This window comes from Salvelinus alpinus, chromosome 29, assembly GCF_045679555.1.
Source record: "Salvelinus alpinus chromosome 29, SLU_Salpinus.1, whole genome shotgun sequence".
NCBI lineage: Eukaryota > Metazoa > Chordata > Actinopteri > Salmoniformes > Salmonidae > Salvelinus > Salvelinus alpinus.
In genome coordinates this window covers 40,521,704-40,542,571 of record NC_092114.1, presented here as the reverse complement: position 1 = coordinate 40,542,571, position 20,868 = coordinate 40,521,704, and the positions used below count along the sequence as shown (strand labels likewise).

The window sequence follows — 20,868 nt, the reverse complement described above, 5'->3', positions numbered from 1 at the left end:
TTAATGATTTGTTGAATTTGGGATCCGGATCCTTGAAATTACAGAGATAGTCCACAGCCCAAGTAGTCTACAAGGAATTTAATAGTAACATTTTTGTCAGAGGGTACTGGACATTGCAAAGTAATTCCATTATTGTGTAGGTTTAGGATTTGTTACAGGTGTGGAGTTTGTGTGTAACCTACAGGACCCGTGATCTTAATCAGATATGTACATTGGTCCATTCATCTCGTGGTTACTAGTTTAGCTTTATGACTGACATTAAGGTCAACCACGTGTTCCATCCATTGGTTACATTAAAAGTTATGCAGAGGGCGAATTGTTCAATTCGGCGTGGTTTGGTTACAGTAATCGACAACTCACCCTGACTGGTTTGTTTAGGAAGGGGTGGTGCTCATTAATGTTGTTTTGGGCGTTTTAGTTGTAGATCATGAATATTGATCAGCCTCTCCCCAAGCGCCAATCCCCTGTCAGCGGTGATGTCACGAGAGCGGCCCGTGTTCATTCCAGCTGACTCTTGCCGCGCTCGGTTGCTTCCTTGCTCGTAGCCTACAGAAAGGCAGGGAAAGAATGTAAACGACAAAAATAACGAGAGAGAAAGACGGAGGGAGCGAGATCGACTAAGTAGGGAGAGGAAAAACAAGAGACCTCAACACCTATCCTACTCATGTTGGATATTATTTGACGAATACTTTTTTTTTCTCCTATCACCCCCCGCCCACACTTATTTTCTCTATTATTGGATTTCCAGGTATCGCTCCATAATCCATTTTACTCCATGGACAACCCTCAGGTTTGTTTGTTTTATTTTTGTCCAGGTCAAGAAGAAAATCAACTCGGTTTGATGCCTATTCTGAATTAAACGGACATCATCAAGCAAGGCGTTTTGGCGAAATCTGAGCGCTGACGTGCAACTTTGTTTATCTCATAGATAGAGGCTGGGATAAGTGATTAACTCTTAAAGGGCACATTGCATCTGTTAAGGTTATTGAATAAAACACATTTTACCATGAACATATTTTTGAAGACATCATTTTCACTTTTGATTTTCTCATGGAAAGTTGGAAGAGCAATAGCAATAGTTTATTGTTGATATCAAATTATATTTGTCATGTCGAATTTTACTATTATTCTCTAGCACTTAATGCATATTTAGATAGGCTAACATTCGGTGTTCGAATGAGGTAAATAACAGTCGGTCTAGCAGTGTCCAGCTGCCCACCTGTCCACCTTTTTAATCTTCACGTCACTGTGTTGTGAACCCGCTGACAGCCAGTCAATCGTTTTGTGGATTAATCGGATAAATTCCGCGCTCATTCCACCGTGGGAATCAACGACCATCACAATCATGTCTAGACCGCTCACACAGCTCCTACCGCCTGACCTCCCGGCTGGAGCGAGCCCACAGTTCGGCACGGGTAACCTTGCGGGCAGTGTCCCGACCGGCGGACACTTGAACTCCATGGCCAGCCTCAAGACTCTCCTACAGCTGCCCATCAAGGTTGACCAGCGAGCGAAAGACTGCTGTGTAATGAAAGGTGAGGTTTGTGTGTGTGGTGAGGGCAGGAAGGAAGGGGACAGTATATGCATAACACATATTAAAATAAGTGGCCTGCAAACTTTATTTTCATTTCGTTGGCTTGGTTTCATGTTTATAAATATAAAGCATTCTTCCATTAACTTGTATCATGCATTACTTATTATGGCAATAGGTTCATATTTTTGTTGCCAGAACAAGACACACAGCATAGAACATGAGTGTGTTTATCCTTCATTAAGGACATATCTCGTGATATTGATGTACACTGAGTGTACAAAACATTAGGAACATATTTTAATTTCACCCCCTTTTGTGATCAGAACAGTCTCAATTCCTTGGGGGCATGGACTCTACAAGGTGTCGAAAGCGTTCTATAAGGATGCTGGCCTATGTTGACTCCAATGCTTCCTATAGTTGGCTTGATGTCCTTTGGGTGGTTGACCATTCTGGATACACACAGGAAACTTTTGAAATGGAAAAACCCAACAGCGTTGCATTTCTTGACACGCTCAAACCGGTGCACCTGGCACCTACTACCATACCCCATTCAAAGGTCTTTAATCTTTTGTCTTGCCCATTCACTCTCTGAATGGCACACATACACAATCAATGTCTCAAGGCTTAAAAATCCTTTAACCTGGCCCTTCCCCTTCATCTATTGTGTGGGACGGCAGGTAGCCTAGTGGTTAGAGCGTTGGGCCAAAAGGTTGCTAGATCGAATCCCAGAGCTGACAAGGTAAAAATCTGTCGTTCTGCCCCTGAACAAGGAAGTTAACCCACTGGTCCTAGGCTGTCATTGTAAATAAGAATTTGTTCTTAACTGACTTGCCTAGTTTAAATAATAAATCAAATCTATACTGATTGAAGTGGATTTAACAAGTGTACAAGAATCCAAGCTTTACCCAGGTCAGTCTATGTCATGTAAAGAGCAGGTATTCCAAATGTTTTGTACACTCAGTGTACGTACACGAGCTCTCAATCCAACAATCAAACACAGACTAGATACATTGTAAATGGTCAAATGTTAACTAAGGGTGGGGACAGGGAATGTAAAATCTAATGTAAAAAAATAGATGTACCCAAAATAAGTTATTTATCATGAGGGCCATAAGCAATATCTAGTAATTACTGCTAGAAATATAACAATCTCACCTTTCTGGCAAGTAGTTATAAAATCCTGAGGTGTTCACATTTGAAAATGTGAAAAATCATGTATGATTTATTTCCTATTCAACAAAATTTGGGATAAGGGTTTGAAATTATTAAAATGCATTCTAAATATAGTAACAATCAAATGATTAATGACTTATTTAATCTTTCATAAAGCTGTAAAATAAATATGATCATACTTCGTGACAGTAGAAAATTGGCACCATTTCATATAACTGACGACGGAAAAGACGCCATTCAAACGCCTGCTACAACTTCAACCTTAAGCACAAAATGATTTAGTTGCTCTGTGACCAAGAGAAAGTGGTCTTGTTTATATTGTTCTAAATTATTTTGTATTTTTTCATGTTGAGAGCTCAAAGTCCATCCGAGAACATCACAGTGAGATATATTTTTTTTTCTGCAATCACCTGTTTCATATGCTGTATTCATTGTAAGTGGAGCTGCAAGCTTCACAGCCAGAGGAAATCGATCCTTTGTTTAGATAGGGAGCGACACATTTTCTGGCCTATGCAAATAAGGCGTCAGATTTCACATACTGCATCTCAGATGAGAGCAGCACGTGAAGCGGGACAACCAGAACTTTGAGTCAAATCAAATTTTATTGGTCACATGCGCCAAATACAACCAGTGCAGACTTTACAGTGAAATGCTTCATTTAAAGGACATTCCCAACAGTGGAGAGTTAAAAAGAAAGACAAATATTTGCTAAATAGAAAAGGAAATAGTAACACAATTAAAACAATAACGATGCTATATACAAGGAGTACCAGTACCGAGTCAATGTGCAGTAGTACGAGGTAATTGAAGTAATATAGTATGTACAAGTAGGTAGGAGGAAAAGTGACTAGTCAATCAGGATATATAATAAACAGAGTAGCAGCAGCGTGTGTGTGTGTGTGTGTGGCGTCAATATGCATGTGTGTGTGAGTGTATGTAATGTGTGTGTTGGAGTGTCAGTGCAAAACAACAGAGATAAATAATAGAGGGCTTTAATGTAAATTGTCTGGGTAGCCATTTGATTAACTGTTCAGCAGTCTTGTGGCTTGAGGGTAGAAGCTGTCCAGGAGCCTTTTGATCACAGACTTGGTGCTCCAGTACCAGCTTGCCGTGCTGTAGCAAAGAGAAGAGTCTATGACTTGGGTGGCTGGAGTTTTTGACCATTTCTAGGGCCTTCCTCTGACACTGCCTGCATAGCCGTGGGAAGTAGTTGGGGTGGGGCTGTACTAACCTTTTTTGCCTGTGCTGGCACTGCAGACGGCTATATTGGTCTGTTAATACAGGACTATTAAATGCCCAGCACTACTTTTCAGATTTTTTAAAAACATTTCAAATAGAATTTAGATTTTTTTCGGGGGGGGCTGCAGCACCCTTAGCAACCCCCTACTTCCCGCCGCTATGACCGCCTGGTATAGAGGTCCTGGATGGTAGGGAGTTCGGCCCCAGTGATATACTGAGCCATATGCACTACTCTCTGTAGCGCCGTGTGGTCGGATGCCGAGCAGTTGCCTTACCAGGCGGTGATGCAGGCAGTCAAGATGCCCTCAATGGTGCAGCTGTAGAAGTTTTTGAGGATCTGAGGGCCCATGACAAATCTTTTCAGACTCCTGCCTCCTGAGGGGGAAGAGGCATTGTCGTGCCCTCTTCACAACTATGTTGGTGTGTTTGGACCATGATAGGTTCTTGGTGATGTGGACACCGAGGGACTTGAAGCTCTCGACCCGCTCTACTACAGCCCCGTCGGCAGACTTAATGATGGTGTTGGAGACTTGCGCGGCCACGCAGTCGTGGGTGAACACGCAGGGGGGTCAGCGTAACAGATGTGTTGTTGCCTACCCTCACCACCTGGGGGGCAGCCCGTCAGGAAGTCCAGGATCCAGTTGCAGAGGGAGGGTTCAGTCCCAGGATCCTTAGCTTAGTGATGATCTTGAAGGTCACTATGGTGTTGAACGCTGAGCTGTAGTCAATGAACAGCATTCTTCCTTTTGTTCAGGTGTGATTGAGCAGTGTGAAGTGCAATAGAGATTGTGTCATCTGTGGATCTGTTTGGGGCGGTATGCAAATTGGACTGGGTCCAGGGTTTCTGGGATGATGGTGTTGATGTGAACCATGACCAGTCTTTCAAAGCATTTCATGGCTATGATGTGAGTGTTACGGGGCGGTAGTCATTTAGACAGGTTACCTTGGCGTTCTTAAGCACAGTGGCTACGTTGGTTTGCTTGAAACATGTAGGTATTACAGACTCAGTCAGGGACAGGTTGAAAATGTCAGTGAGGAAACTTGTCAGCTGGTTAGCGCATGTTCTGAGTACGCGTCCTGGTAATCTGTCTGTCCCTTGTGAATGTTAACCTGTTTAAAGGTCTTACTCACATCGGCTATGGAGAGTGTGATCATACAGTTGTCCGGAACAACTGGTGCTCTCACGCATGGTTCAGTGTTGCTTTCCTCGAAACAAGAATAGAAGGCATTTAGCTCGTCTGGTAGGCTCGTGTCACTGGGCAGCTCTCGGCTGGGTTTCCCTTTTGTAATCCATTAAGACACACCCGATGAGCGTCAGAGCCGGTGCTGTAGGATTTGATCTTAGTCCTGTATTGACATTTTGCATGTTTGATGGTTCGTCGGCGGGCATAGCGGGATTTCTTATAAGTGTACGGATTAGTGTCCTGCTCCTTGAAAGCGGCCGCTCTATCCTTTAGCTCAGTGCGGATGTTTCCTGTAACCCATGGCATCTGGTTGGGAAGTGTACGTATGACCACTGTGGGCACAACGTCATTGATACTTATTAATGAAGCCGGTGACTAATGTGGTAAACTCCTCAATGCCATTGGAAGAGTCCCAGAACATATTCCAGTCTGTGCAGGCGAAACAGTTCTGTAGCTAGTCCCCTAAAATGAGGAACTTAACGTTTAGGTTAAAGGGATGTCACAACCTTAGTCAGCTGCTGGCTGTTTGTACACAAACAACAATCACATTGACTAACAGCCTCCCCCTGGTGGCTATAGAGTTGAACAGCAGCCCTCCACCATTTCCATTAATGTCTTTGTGTAAGAGGTGACGCTGACCAAGACTGACAGCTCCTCCAACGGAGTCGGGGCACAAAGGACCTACCAGCATCAAGTTCACCATTAGAGCATGCATAGTTGGGGTGCATCACTAATGTTAAGGGATGGAGAAGGGTTTTATTACATGAGATGGAGTCTTGAGTGTTTTTTGCATCCAACATATTTGCTTGCCTGTGGCTTCGATGCATGATGCATTTCCCTTTGAACAGAAACAGTATATTTCTCTCCCTGGTCGGCTTGCTTGCTTTGTTCGACACCCTCATATACACCCACTCGCTGTGCGTATCTCTCCTCTCCTACCTCTTCTGTCCGCCTCTCCATCCTCTCCATCCTCTAGCACATTTACCAAATCCCCCTCATTCACTCCTCTTGCACTTGTCACATCTCCCTCAATCCCCCTTCACTTCTATCTCTTTCCTCATCCCACTTCTTTTCTTTGCATTGCATATCTCTCTCTGCCTATCCTTTTCTCTCTCCTCTCTTCCATCACTCCTCCTATTTCCACTCTCTTCTCACCCTCTTTATTCTCATCTCCTATATTTCCCCTCCTCCACCAATATCGCTCTGTCATCCATCTCTCCTTCTATTTGAATCTCTTTAGTCTCCTCTTCCCTTTCCTCTTCCTTATCTCCTCATATTCATTCCCTCTTTTTATATTTTCTGTCTCCATCCTCTCCTCCCTAATTACTCCTCTGTTCCATCTCTCCTCTCTCCTGTCTATTTATGATTTTTGAATTGCTTTTCTCTCCTCTCTCGTCTCTCCTCCCTTTCACCCCTCTCACTCTTCATGTCTCCTCCCTTCTCTATCATCTCTCGTGTCTGTCTGGCTTATTTTGCATTCCCTTTTTTTCTCCTCCTCTCTCTTCCCTCTTCTGCATGTCTCTCTCCTCTATCTCACTTCCAAAACGGTGTGTGGGCGTGTGTGTGTGTGCTGACAATAATGTGCTGTGCTGGCCAGTACAGCCCTGGTGTGATCATCACACTATGAATCAGCCCTGTCACCCTTTTCCCTACCCCTTCAACCCTCTATCTAATCTCCTCTGCCTAGCTCTTAGCAGTGTCACACTGATAGCCATCCCCCATTTTGGAGCCCCCTCTCCTTGCTCTTGCCTCCCCTTATTACCCTCGCTAAGCTGCCAACTCAACGGAGTGAGGGCTGAGACACGAGACTATGCCACCTCCACTAATAATGTTAGCGTATCATCACACTCTTTCCTCATTATGTTAGCTTAGCATCTCACTCTTTCCTCAAGTTGTTAGTCTAGCCATCTCTCTCTTTCCTCATTATGTTAGCTTAGCATCTCACTTCCTCTTCATGATGTCAGAGTAGCATTTCAGTTCACCTTCATGATATTAGCATAGCATCTCACACCCTTACTCACATTTGTCAGCCAGCCTGTGTGTGGATGGGAAGACTGCTGGCACTGTTGCTGATGCAGCCATGTAATGGGGGTTGGTTGCCTGCAGAGCTGTTGAAGGCACAAGGCTCCCAGGCAGATTATGTGATGACAAGCAACAGCAGTGATGAACACTGAACAGGCTGGATTTTTGCACTCAGTGACCCTCTCTCTCTCTCCCCTTTTCCTCCAATTTTTCTATTTCATTTATTCTCTCTTTATCTTGCTCTCTCTCCCGTTTTCCTCCAATTTCTCTTTCATTTATTCTCTCCATCTCGCTCGCTCTCTTTCTCCATCTCCTTTCTATCTCTTTCTCCCCATCTCCCACTAACAGATAAAGACAAGCCCCAGGACTCAGACGAGGACTCAATGGGTGGGGGTCCAGGTGGCCGGCCTTCCCAGTCGGCCTTCCTGGGGCCCCATCTGTGGGAGCGCACGCTGCCCTGCAGCGACGGGGGCCTCTTCCAGCTTCAGTACATGGACCTGGAGGAGTTTCTGACTGAGAACGGCATGGCCATGCACAACAAAGGTGGCAACGGCTCCAGCGCCAGCGCCCAGGTGCCCTCGCAGAGTTCCCTGCAGTCGGCCGTGCCCAACCAGAGCTCCCAGTGCCCGCCGTCATCCCCTCCGCCATGTTCTTCTTCATCGTCCTCCATGTCCTCCTCATCTTCCTCCTCCTCGCTGCTGGGCCTGGACAATGTGCCGCTGCCACCAAACGGACTGCCAGGCATGATGGGAGGGCCCGAGTGCCTACATGGTTAGTAGTAGAGCTCTGCTACCTGACCCGAGCCTGATGGGCCCCAACGTTATACATCGGGTTAGGGCATGTTTTTTTCATCAATAACAAAGGTACGAGTAGGGCTCGGGTATCGCTAAATTAATAACTAACGTTTTGAAGCTGAGACATTTGCTCGTGTTCTGCTGCGCAGTACAGCCATATCTGACTAAGATCATAACATGGTGTCAGAAGTCCTTTAACCTCGGCAAATATAAGACAGGAGAAATTATTTTTAAAAGCACTTCCTTGAGTGTAGAGTGTAGCGTGACCAAAAGTAGCTAACTGCTCTCTCATGTCTCTTCGTTCGCAGAGCAAAGCCAGAGATACATTTGAGGAGATGGGGAAACTCCATTGGAATCGTATTGACGGCCATTTTGTACGTTGCCCATGCTACGTCAATGGGCCGTGCGGTGTATTCTGGGCGATTCCGGGACAAGGAGTGAATGAGAGTCAAGTGGGCGCTAGCTCAAAAACGCAACCTTAGCATGACGTCAGTCAACAAGAAGTACAACATTACAAATATTTTCCGAAATGTGAGATACTTACTAGAACTTTGGAATCGTGACATTGCGTACTTTCAAGGAAAATAGGCACGTTTCTTGACTCATACCCTGACTTTGAGAAGGGATTGCGTGACGATTAGTTTAGCAATCGCATGATGCTGCATGACAATGTGAATGCGATTGGCCGAAAACTGCTGGGTGGGGCGTTATACGTTTCCCTATTCATTGGCCAATGGGATTCCTATGTCCTCCTTTCTCTAACGCTTCGAACACACCGACTGCGTCATTGCGTTTCGATACACCAGAAGTACATTCATTTCCAATGGAACGCTGCATTTGCCTTGCAGCATTGCGTTGCAGAGGCATTTGCAGTGCGTTCTGTGTGGTGCATACGTTCGATAAATCGAACGTATGCATCAAATTGTATGAGTGGACTTGACAGAAAGTAGCAAAATATGAATGTAGATTTTTTTTTTGCACACATTCAGTAAAAATTTGGGATTACATAAAAACAGTTTGATTGCATAATTTCTTTACATTTTTTATTTATTTATTTGCCAAGTATATTATTTATTCGATGACATCCTCAAATTAATTGTGACAGCCTATAATATAATTTCCCTCAAATGCAGTTTTGGAGCGAAATGCAATAATAAATAGTCAAGATAGGCAGAGTAGGCTCTTTCAAGCCTAATGGTTTGGCTTTTTCGGAGCCAAACCATTACCTAGCATAACTGTAGTTATTAGATAGCTATCATGGACATGTCACCTACTATACACATAGACACACACGGTTATTTGACCAAATTATCAGGGGTACAGTAGTATCTACCATTTCCATTACTATTTATCTAGCATTCACACTCTTTCAAACATGAACATTTGGTAAAGTTATCAGGGGTAGTAACTAGCATAATTTATTTGACTATTTCTTTCACACACACCTCATTGGCTAGGTTAGCAAGCTAGGTTAGCTAGCTAGCTAGCCACATCTAGCACAAGCTCACTACTAAACTGACCTGGCAATCCTACTATCGTGGACACTTGTCTCCAAGCAGCATTTTTTTGTGTTTATGTCCCTGTAGCTGTCAGCAGTTGTGTCAAAAAGACACAGTTTTGAGGATACTGCGAAAATGATTCTCTCCTCCATGTGTCCAACCGCATGCGACCATTTGCAAAAGGTACCTGCATCAGTATAGTTGCCTAGCTGCGCAAAATGTTATGCAGCAGTGATGCAATGACGCAGTCGGTGTGTTCGAAGCGTAATATGTCTGGCAGAGCAGCCCAAGCAGGGTCGTTGCTATGGATACACAGACTCAAAGCCGCCATGAGCAGAACGCATGCAGAGTGAGCTGCCTGCACGCAGGGAGCGATCGGGTGACAGACAGAGAGGAGCCGCTAATGGCAGAAGCAATCTGGTCTGGGTATGGTAGGGCCTGATCGTCGCAGGTTGGGGCTTAAAATTCATGCCCATGCAGGGCTCTAGTTAGTGTGTGGTAAAAGAGGGGAGGGTGTGGGTGGGTGTAGGTATGTACAGTATGTGTGTTTGTGTGATTGTGTCCATGTGAGTGTTTGTTTCTGTGTGTAGCAGGCGTTGAAACTGAAATTATTTCCCCATCGTTTCATTCTGAACAGAAGCACTTTTTTTTCACGTTTTGTTCTGACCAGTGAAATAAAGTTTTGAGCTGGTTCGGCCCCCCAAAAAGTATTGGTTTATTTTCTGTTCCTTTTTTAACCTGTCAAATCAACCGTTTTTTTTTTTTTTTTACATGTAGCTCATGAATGACTTCACCAATCGCTGAGGACAGAGCAGGCAAGCTAATTGTTCACATGCGTGATGGACAGACAAATGTAGCCTATGGCGCAAGATGCAAATTACATTTTGCGGGTGGGGAGGGAGAGCAGGTTGAGGAGGAGGCTTGAGGTGCCGGGCATCTTATGACATGCGTTATCTGAATTAGGTCCACAGAATTCTGCCTAGGAGGAGCGGATTCTATGGAGGAACTTTGAATGTCCTTTGAGCTAGCTAGCTAACAAGCTTGTGTGTGCAGAGCGGCACCAAAATTAAAAACACGTCTTACCTTTTTGTAGTTAATAAATCCAACGTGAAACATGATAACTAGCCTAGGCCAATAGTATCCTTAACTAGCATTAAAAAGTATTCTCTAGCTAATTAAAAATATCTCTCCCTATCTTCTGAATCAAGTTTGGGGCGGCAGGTAGCCTAGTGGTTAGAGCGTTGGACTTGTAACCGAAAAGGTTGCAAGATCGAATCCCTGAGCTGACAAGGTAAAAATCTGTCGTTCTGCCCCTGAACAAGTTAACCCACTGTTCCTAGGCCGTCATTGAAAATAAGAATTTGTTATTAACTGACTTGCCTAGTTAAATAAAGGTAAAAAATAAAAGTTTGTAACGTCAGCCTATGCTGTCTGCTTGAGTGCTTTGCTTGGTTGCGGTTCCCATTCTTTTAAAATTACGGTTCTGTTCCGGAACAGTATGGATCACTTTCGCTCCAGGTTCCTTTTATATTTATATATATATTTTTTTTTGTATTTGTACTTTTACCCCTTTTTCTCCACAATTTCATGATATCCAATTGGTAGTTAGTCTTCTCCCATTGCTGCAACTCCCCTACGGACTCGGGAGAGGCGAAGGTCGAGAGCCATTCTCTCCGACCAGGGAGAGAAATATACTGTTTCTGTTCAAAACGACCCTGCCAAGCTGCACTGCTTCTTGACACACTGCTTGCTTAACCCGGAAGCCAGCCGTATCAATGTGTCGGAGGAAACACCGTCCAGATGGCGACTGAGGTCAGCCTGCCTGCCACAAGGAGTCGCTAGAGTCCGATGGGACAAGGAAATCCCTGACTGCCTAACCCAGATTGTGCGCCGCCTCATGGGTCTCCTGGCCACAGCCGGCTGTGACACAGCCTGGGATCCAGCCCGGGTCTGTAGTGACGCCTCAAGCACTGCGATGCAGTGCCATAGACATCTGTGAGACACGCGGGAGGCCCAGGTTCCGTTTCTGTGCCTTGAACCGGTTCCAACCCCCGGTGTGTAGGTGAGGGATTATTTTTGACCGTATGTTTGCGTGTTTTGCATTGGTGTGTGTCTGAGCAATGTCACAAGATGACTAAAATTGTCATTGCAGTAGTTGCACCTTCCTCAACATGCCCCATGTCGGCATTGGTCGGTGGGGGAAAACACGGCAGTTTGTGAAGCTCCAAGGTAAAAACAAATATTTAGGAGGGCCAATAGAACTGCTTTATGTTTTATTCCAAAGTACAAACGCCTCGTTGTGCATTGATAAATCCCAAAATCCCCTGTCTAGTGTGAAATTGGTGGCTTGATGCTAGCGGAAGATGATCAGGGGACAAAAACAAGCAGAAGCTATATACAAAGGGTAAAAAGACAGGGTATAGCCTCAAACAACTTGTCCAATAGACGATTCAGGGCCCTTTATTTTGACACTTGGTTTTATCGTAATTAACCTCTTAAACTGACGCCCTCTGGTGGCGTTTTCTAAACGACGCATAATATTGTATACTACCCCCATGAAGTGCATTTTGTTTCCAAAACTACAAACACATGCTTTACAATGTCCATCAGGGTGTACCCTTTCCATGACTAGACCTACATCGCATACTCTTATGACACCGCCAGCAGTAAGATTTGAGTTTGATTTCCAAAAAGACAAGGGCTGTAGCTTTCAAATAACGTGTCACTTTCTATTTTCTGACAAAACGTTCACGCCGGACCAAAAGAGATCTGCTGAATCCCTTCCACACAAACAGACTAACTTTACGAAGAACAAAATATGTAGATTAGTTACAGACCAGGGAATACAATCAGAGTGCTTAGAGAAATGATCAAATTCAGGAATCAATCGTAGAAATATTTAGCACAATAAATCATTTTAATGACCCGTGGAGAGGAAAGGGTTAAGAAGGACTCTGCAATACAGTAAAAACGAGAGAGAGAGTCCATTTGAGTGTTCTCCTTGCATGTTTTAAAACCTCTCTCTCCCTCCCCCTTACTCCCTCTCTCACACGCTTGGGCCATGTGCAGGCGTTGTGTCACGTGCCGATGCAGAGAGCAATGGCGCGAGAGAGAGCAAGAGAAGGGAGGGGTTGGAGGGAGAGAGGCATAAAGAGGGAGTAAAGCAGAGAGAGAGATCTCTGGTGAGTCCTAGCATAATATTGCATAAGACTAGCCTTACATAAAGAAGCCGAGAGATTTACATTGCAGAGATATCCCCACCATGTCGCCATACCATTTTTACACACTGAACAACATTGTGACATAACATTTCAGAATGACATGTTGTTGACATAAGGACTGAGGGAAAGACTGCTATGAAATGAAAGGTGAGGTTTATTGTGTGTGTGTGGTGGGGAGGGCGGGGGGGCGCTGTTTAGACAGCTGTGCTCTCTCTGTTCTTTTCTGAAGGAGGGAGGAAGAACGTGAGGCAGAGTGGTTTGTCCTATGGATACTTACGAAGGAAGGATTTTGTGTATATTTTAAATAGAAGATAGAGGGAGTATGGGGGGTGGGGTAGGGGTTGGAGGGGTATTGTAGGGAACTGTCTTTGTGGTGGCTATGTAGCTAGAGGACTGGGGAGAACATTTTATGTAACACTTCCTAAAGCACATTCCATTTCAGCATTTCCATTTCCTCAAGTGTGTTCTAAAAACAAAGCGCAATCAAACAATCGTTGCCAACAACCCTGCTCAGAATTGTTACCTGGAAAATGTACTTGTATATGCTATTAAGTGTAAAAAAAAAAATATATATATATATTAAAGGTGTATTTTACAACTTGATGATTGTTCCTCACCGTGAAAGTAATCTATGGCCCAGCAGATACTGTAATCAGGTTTCATTAAACAGCCGCTAAAAACTTCGGCTAACTTTAACTACCACAAGCTAACACTCAATGGAAGTGATGGAGGCATGTGAGCGTGTATTTTTTTTAAATCACCTTTTAAGTAGCATCAAACCAAATATGGAGTTGATTTGAATTGATTTCAGATGATTTGGATATTCTTCTTAAACATGCTCACATACCCCCATCACTTCCACTGATTATCTTGTGGGGGCTAAGGTTAGCTGAATGTTGTAATGGCTGTTTTAAAGAAAGACTGTAATCAATGGTACAGTTATCTTGGCCCATAGACTACTTTCAGGGTGAACAACCATCTAACATCAACTACTTCTTTGAAGATCAAGCATATTTTACTGACTGAGGGTAAAATAGAATGACATTGACCAAATGTTAGAGGGGAGATGGCAAGGGCCATAAGATAGCTTAGAGCTGCATGTAGAAGGTTGTTTACCCAGCAACACTGTTCTTGGATCAGTTTCAACCTTTTGCCCAAAATGGTTGTTATTAAGATTGGGCTTTGGTGCCATCTTATCCTGGATCAGCCAGCTGCCAACTCAACCCCAAAACTGACTGAGTGATGTGGCCTCTGCTTCCACCTGGTGGCTGACCAGTAACACTGCAGCCTCCGTGCAGCAGCCTGTTTATAAACACGTCATGTGTGATGATGCCTTTATACACAGAAATAACTCATCCTCTATACCTTATTATCGGCATGCTTGAGGCTTTGATCTTTCACCCTGGCCATGGTGAGAAGTATGTGATCAACCACAAGTTTGTTTTTGTTGTCCTCTCTCCATATAGGTGGCCAAGTTGGGCCTCCTGACCTCTCGCCCTCCTCCACCACCACCTCTCCCTGTCCCCCCGGGCCGCCAGGGGGCCCGCCGGTCACCAGTGGCACTGCTGACGTCATGGTGAACTTTGACCCGGACCCGGCGGACGTGGCGCTGTCCAGCGTGCCGGGCCAGGAGGCCTTCGACCCCCGAAGGCACCGCTTCTCGGACGAGGAGCTCAAGCCACAGCCCATGATCAAGAAGGCCCGCAAGATGCTGGTGCCAGACGAGCAGAAGGTGCTACATTTCTTACAATTCTTGTCTTTAAATGTAGTTTGCACATAAGAAGCTTAATGGTAGAGTTAACAAAATGTCATCCTAAAAAGCAGGTCAACTTCCTGCTGAAGTGAATGACAATGTGGGCATGCCTCAAGGGAGGGCACACATTGGGAAGGGGCAAGTTTAAATTCTGTTGATGTCTGTAGGCAGGAGGTCCTCACCGCTGCGTGTGATGTCATATTGCTGAGTTTACCATTAATGCACGTGCAGGTTTTTTTGCAGGCTGAATTCGATGAATTAAAACTAATTACGTAATTGAGCAGAAGAAGTAGTTATACATTCCTGATGGAACTGGCATGTAGATGTGCATGTAACACCATGGTAAGAATAAGGTAGGAAACTGTCATATTGCTGTCTGTAGAGTAGCTAATTGTGATGGCATTATTAGTAAGGCTCTGTGTATTTTTCAGTAATTTCAACACAAACGTTTATACAAATCTTTATATACATGCTTCAAGTGTGCAACTACAATGCTCAGTTGTGACCCCTCTCGCCCTGCCCCCCTCGCCATCACAAAACTGAGCCTTCTTGCCCCTCTCCTCCTCTTTTCCCACACATCCCCACAACACGCCTCTACTTTGTGGTGACTTCTGCAGGACGACAAGTACTGGAGCCGGCGCTACAAGAACAACGAGGCGGCCAAGCGCTCACGTGACGCCCGGCGCCTCAAGGAGAACCAGATCACGGTGCGCGCCGCCTTCCTGGAGCGAGAGAACGCTGCTCTCAGACAGGAAGTGGCCGACATGCGCAAGGAGCTGGGCCGCTGCCGCAACATCCTCAACAAGTTTGAAAGTCGACACGGAGACTTGTGAGGAGGAGGAGGAAGAGGAGGGAGGAGGAGGAAGAGGAGGGAGGTGGTGGAGGAGGAGAGAGGGGTATAAGGCAACATTGGCAGCACTTTAGTTGAGGGGGTGCGCGTACGGCCTACGTAGACGTGGCATAAGCATCGTATGACACCTGGCGTAAGCATCCATGTTGCGAATAGCCTGCAGTGTTGTAGTGAGTGCAGCCTCCATTTAGTGATTCTGTGCTATGCTGGTTTCACTTCCCGTGTCTATTTGACGGGTATTGTCACTTGGGCGTCGCGACGTCATTCAGTGTTTTATATCAGGTGCATTGCAGTGTTTTTCCGGGTAATGCGCAGGGCCATACGTGCACCCGTTCAAATGAGGTGTTCAAATCATACAGATCACAAGACAACTAATGTGTTTAAGCTATAGACAAGGAGACAAGCCAGGGGAAGACAGGTGTGTTCTTTATTTCTATGACAAAACATGTATATTTTTGAACTGTACTGGGCAGGGAGGGAGAAGTGGGCAAACTACAGAACACAGGATGAGTTACAATATATCTAGAAGAGGAGGATTAGGAGAGGTGGTTCAGGACAGAAGAAAGCAAAGAGATTTCAACATAACTGTATATTTTTATATTTGCAAAGACGGACAGTTCAGAGGAGATTTTGGAAATGATATTTTGTATATTTTATATATGGGTGAGTTTAGTATAGAGATGAGGGCTATTGGTAAATGGATTGGTGAATGATATATTTTGAACTCGTTAAGATAAGAGGGGTCAGAGGTCGTAATAGAGAATGTATAATGGTTGTATCCAGGGATAACATGACGGCAAGAGAGGAGAATTATCTTAGTAAATGTTTGTGGACATAGACAGATCGAAGATGAAACAAACATTGTATAGTTTTAATTTTGTTCTGTTGGGTTCGTTGAAGCACTTAAAGGGAATTCTCAAAAATGTTCACTTCATGTTCATCATCTCCAGTACCATTAACATGTGAAAATGGGGCATTTATGTTTTGTAGTTAAAAATATGTTTCCAATGAATTCATCAATCAATTAGTAGGCAATGCCTACTCGTAATTGGTTAAAATCACATGATGCACACCGATGATGTCATTGGAAACACTTTTCGCATATGTTGATGTTGGGGTGGTTCTGGAGATGATGAAAATGACAAATTTCCTTTTTAAAAGGCAACTCTTCCTCTTTTCAACTGCATTATCATCTCCAACACCAAACCAGTGTTTACATGTGTGAGAACATCACGTTTCTATTATCTGTGCTTAAAAAGATAAGAAGAAAGGTCCTAAAAAAAATGCTTCTCTATGACATCACCTGCAACAAGTTTTTAGCCCAAGTGAGGGTATTTTCTTGCTCCCCACGTCACCGCGAATCTCAGTGTTTGAAAATCACAGTTTTTAAAATGTTAACTTTTGGGTAGAACTTTAACTTAATTTTTTTTCTACAAATCCTAGAAATGCACCTTTTTCACATGCACTACATGGCCAAATATATTTCAGCCACACCCGTTGCTGACTGGTTTATAAAATCGAGCACACAGCAATGCAATCTCCATAGACAAAACATTGGCAGTAGAATGGCCGGTACTGAAGAGCTCAGTGACTTTCAACGTGGCACCGTCATAGGATGCCACCTTTCCAACAAGTCAGTTAATCAAATTTCTGCCCTGCTAGAGCTGCCCCGGTCAACTGAAAGGGCTGTTATTGTGAAGTGGAAACATCTAGGAGCAACAACGGCTCAGCCGCGAAGTGGCAGGCCACACTAGCTCACAGAACTGGACCACCGAGTGCTGTCCTCGGTTGCAATACTAACTACCGAGTTCCAAACTGCCTCTAGAAGCAATGTCAGCACAATAACTGTTCTTCGGGAGCTTCATGAAATGGGGGTTTCCATAGCCGAGCAGCCGCACACAATCCTAAGATCATCATGCACAATGCCAGGCGTCGGCTGGAGTGGTGTAAAGCTCGCCACCATTGGACTCTGGAGCAATGGAAACGCGTTCTCTGGAGTGATGAATCATGCATCACCATCAGTCCGTCGGCCGAATCTGGGTTTGGTGGATGCCAGGAGAAAGCTAACTGCCCCAATGCATAGTGCCAACTGTAAAGTTTGTTGGTGGAGAAGGAATAATGGTTTGGGGTTGTTTTTCATGGTTCAGGCTAGGGAAATCTTAACGTTATAGCATACAATGACATTCTAGACAATTCTGTGCTTCCAACTTTGTGGCAACAGTTTGGGGAAGGCCCTTTCCTGTTTCAGCATGACAATGCCCCCATGCACAAAGCGCTCCATACAGAAATGGTTTGTTGAGATCGGTGCGAAAGAACTTGACTGGCCTGCACAGAGCCCTGACCTCAACCCCATTGAATACCTTTGGGATGAATTGGAACGCCGACTGTGAGCCAGGCCTAATCGCCCAACATCAGTGCCTGACCTCACTAATGCTCTGGTGGCTGAATGGAAGCAAGTCCCCGCAGCAATGTTCCAACATCTAGGGGAAGGCCTTCCCAGAAGAGTGGAGGCTGTTGTAGCAGCAAAGGCGGGACCGACTCCATTATTAATGCCCATGATTTTGGAATGAGATGTTCGAGGAGCAGGTGTCTACATACCCTTGGACATGTTATGTATGTTGACACTGGTATTGTGTTGGAGATAATGAAAGTGAATTTGAAAAGTGGTGGAGTTGCCCTTTAATTTGTTATCGTCTCTTTGATTCCTTTCTGGAATTAAATCGTTTTAATTGTGTGTCTGGCACCGAGGGAGGGAGAGAGAGAGAAAATAAATGGAAATGCTACAGTCAGTGATCAATCGCGAGAACAGCTGCAGCCGCACAGAAATTTGTGAATAAATATTGCTCAAATGTGTTGCCAGGTATTCATGTAGATGGGTGAATATGTTCGGCTCAGACACAGACGCACACCGCAAACAAACATGACAAGCCACACAGTCAAATAAGCTGGACCAGTGACTACATATGCATTTTTACATGAAATGACATGCATGCACGAACTCACACACACGCTCTCGCTCTCAAATGATCTCACACACACACACACACACACACACACACACACACACACTTATTTGGCCCTGATAGCAAGCTGGACCTTGAAACGAAGGGCCGTGTATGATAGCACACAACACTTCATCACTTTCTACAGCATCGCTCTCTTCTGATCCAATTTTGAATTGTGAAACCGAATTTAAACTGGTTTGGAATTGATGGCCCGGGTTAAGTTGGCAGTGTTCAGCATGCTGACCGTTAACAAACCTCAAGTTTGATTATAATTCTTATTCTTATTATTAGTGCGGACTTTATTTGGTACTCATCCTGATCCTCCATCTGAACACACACACACCTCAACACAGTAACTGAACTGCCTATACCTTATTATTTCTTTGGGTTTGTTCTTTATTTTGCGTATCGTGTCGTAAGAGGAAATCGTATATATAGATTGACACACAGAAGAGTATGTCTATACCTCTCCTGAACAACTTTATCCAGTGAAACCATACACCCTAATGTACCATACACATGTACAATTAAATACGAAAACTAATCTCTCACTAGATATGTGTGTGTATATGATATATGCTTGAACATGTGACTATAGATGTAATAATATACATGGCTTGAATATATAAATGTAGTATAAAATGATTGGAATCATTGTCAATTTCTCAGGTGTTCTGGGGGATAAAAAAAAAAAAAAAACTCTACGATAAATCTTGATTACTAAAGTTGTTCTTTATTTTTACGTTTTGACCGGGATACATTTCGGAGCTGGCCCTCTTTCGCAGTACATTTCGGTAAAATTAGATGGAATTGTACTGCGTACTACCAACTCACCTTGGTAGGGAGGTTGTAATTATACCAGTTCTGGATTTTAAGGTCTTGATTTCAGACATAGGATTCAATGTTCTTTTTTAATTCTTCTCTCTATTACAGTTATTATTGCTAGTATTATCGTCGTTGTTGTCGTTGTTATTATCACTACTCTTGTTTCTTTTCCTTGCTACAACTTTTTAAGTGGGAATGCAGTTCTCATTTTTTATCCCCCTTGTATGTTCCAAGACCATCTTTACTCTACTTTATTTTCCATGAGCCTATTCACTATCGGCACCATCCACTGAGACTATCTCCAGGTGCACTGTGGGGGCTGTAGTCTCGTCCGTGTGTGTTGTAATGTAACAAAAGCGGAAACGACCACAAACTATGGACTTAAGGGGGGAAAAAACTGGAAGAATCTGAGCTACACCTCCCAGCACAGGCTTCTAACACCACCCATCTTTTGATGGACGAAGAAGCAACTTTTTGATACCTGGGACTTGTTTGCAGAAGCTTATAAACTTTTAACAGCGGTATTTTTCTACATGTCTGTATACTGTATGATTACTACAACTTTTTGTGGGCATTTGTAGCCTATCCTCACAATGATGGTATGCTACTAAACGGCATTGCGGGTAATGTACACAGCCTATTTCCCCTTCCCCATGTGGATTATAAACTACTACCTGTTGTGACTGTTATAAATAAACTACAAATCCCATGAGCACACCACTACCCTATTGCACCAGTAATGTCTACTGATCCTGCCTATATGGATGCTGGGGAATGTGGTCTGGCTTTTCTGAAATCACCAATAAAGATTCATCCTTACTCACTGAGAAAGCTTTTGTGGTGTCTTGTATGTTGTCATAATTTCATATCTTCTCTTTGTGTGAAACTACAGTGAATCGATCTCTCACAGCATCAGAAAGTACAACGAAGGCACTAAGGCCATTTAAGATGGTGCTACCCCCGAGACCATATTAGACATCATAAAATGGCGGCCCACTGCCACCTGTGACCAGTGGGCTGGTTCAGCTGTTCGTCAACATGGATTGCTTCAAGCAGTTCCCTCTCAACTCCGTCTGCCATCTGTTCAGTCAGTAGTAGCAGCATGGCATCGCCCAGGTGTTAACTAACATGGGTTCAAATGATAGATCCACATGGACTCCCGGAGCATCTGTTTTCTGACCACAGTATCCATTTCACCACGGAAAGTTTAAAAGTGTTTCAGTGCTCCACTTGATACAAATATGTAATGCTCTGATTTCCCAGGTGAAGTAAATGATGAATGAAAAAGTTAATATTAGGTTGTACATTTGATATGTTTGCAGTTCATTAAAGACTAGCACAGGTGGATTTCACGTCTGACAACAAAGAACCCTCCACAAATCCTGGATGTCATACATTACAATGTTTGTGTATGCTTTGGGGCTCGAAAAATAGTCTGGACTAAGTCATTGATTTTCCCCTAAAAAAGGATACATTTCTAAAAAAATAAATAAAAAAAAAGTAATTGATCTCGATCTAGCAGAGCATGTGTTATAGTATTAGATTTAGGAATACCCGAATCTGAGCCTACTCGATAGGAGCAGAGCCAAAGGCAAGTGTTCACGCTCATCACCAGAGCAGTGATTAAGTGGTGGACACACTGCAACACCTTCAATTACCATGGCCTCACAGTGTCCTTGACAACACTGCCGGAGGACAAATGTGTTCCCTACCATTAGAGGGAGATGACGCTGGTTATGTCCCATATGGTACCCTGTTCCTTTTTTAGT

At 44.0% G+C, this 20,868-nt stretch overlaps 1 protein-coding gene across 1 annotated transcript; it reads left to right on the top strand.

Moving 5' to 3' along the window:
• Positions 1 to 444: 444 nt before the first annotated feature.
• On the top strand, positions 445 to 19,930 carry LOC139558732 (hepatic leukemia factor-like). The gene is made up of 4 exons (XM_071374109.1): positions 445 to 1,535; positions 7,501 to 7,923; positions 14,133 to 14,398; positions 15,037 to 19,930. The coding sequence occupies exons 1-4, from the start codon at positions 1,346 to 1,348 to the stop codon at positions 15,250 to 15,252; spliced, it is 1,095 nt and encodes a 364-aa protein (XP_071230210.1). The 5' UTR covers positions 445 to 1,345; the 3' UTR covers positions 15,253 to 19,930.
• The last annotated feature ends 938 nt before the right edge of the window (positions 19,931 to 20,868 follow it).

Excerpts from the sequence above, each read along its gene's own strand:
- LOC139558732 (XM_071374109.1), top strand. The coding sequence starts at position 1,346 with ATGTCTAGACCGCTCACACAGCTCCTACCGCCTGACCTCCCGGCTGGA. Across the intron at positions 1,536-7,500 it reads AGACTGCTGTGTAATGAAAG|ATAAAGACAAGCCCCAGGAC; the intron begins GTGAGGTTTGTG and ends TCCCACTAACAG. Across the intron at positions 14,399-15,036 it reads TGGTGCCAGACGAGCAGAAG|GACGACAAGTACTGGAGCCG; the intron begins GTGCTACATTTC and ends TGACTTCTGCAG.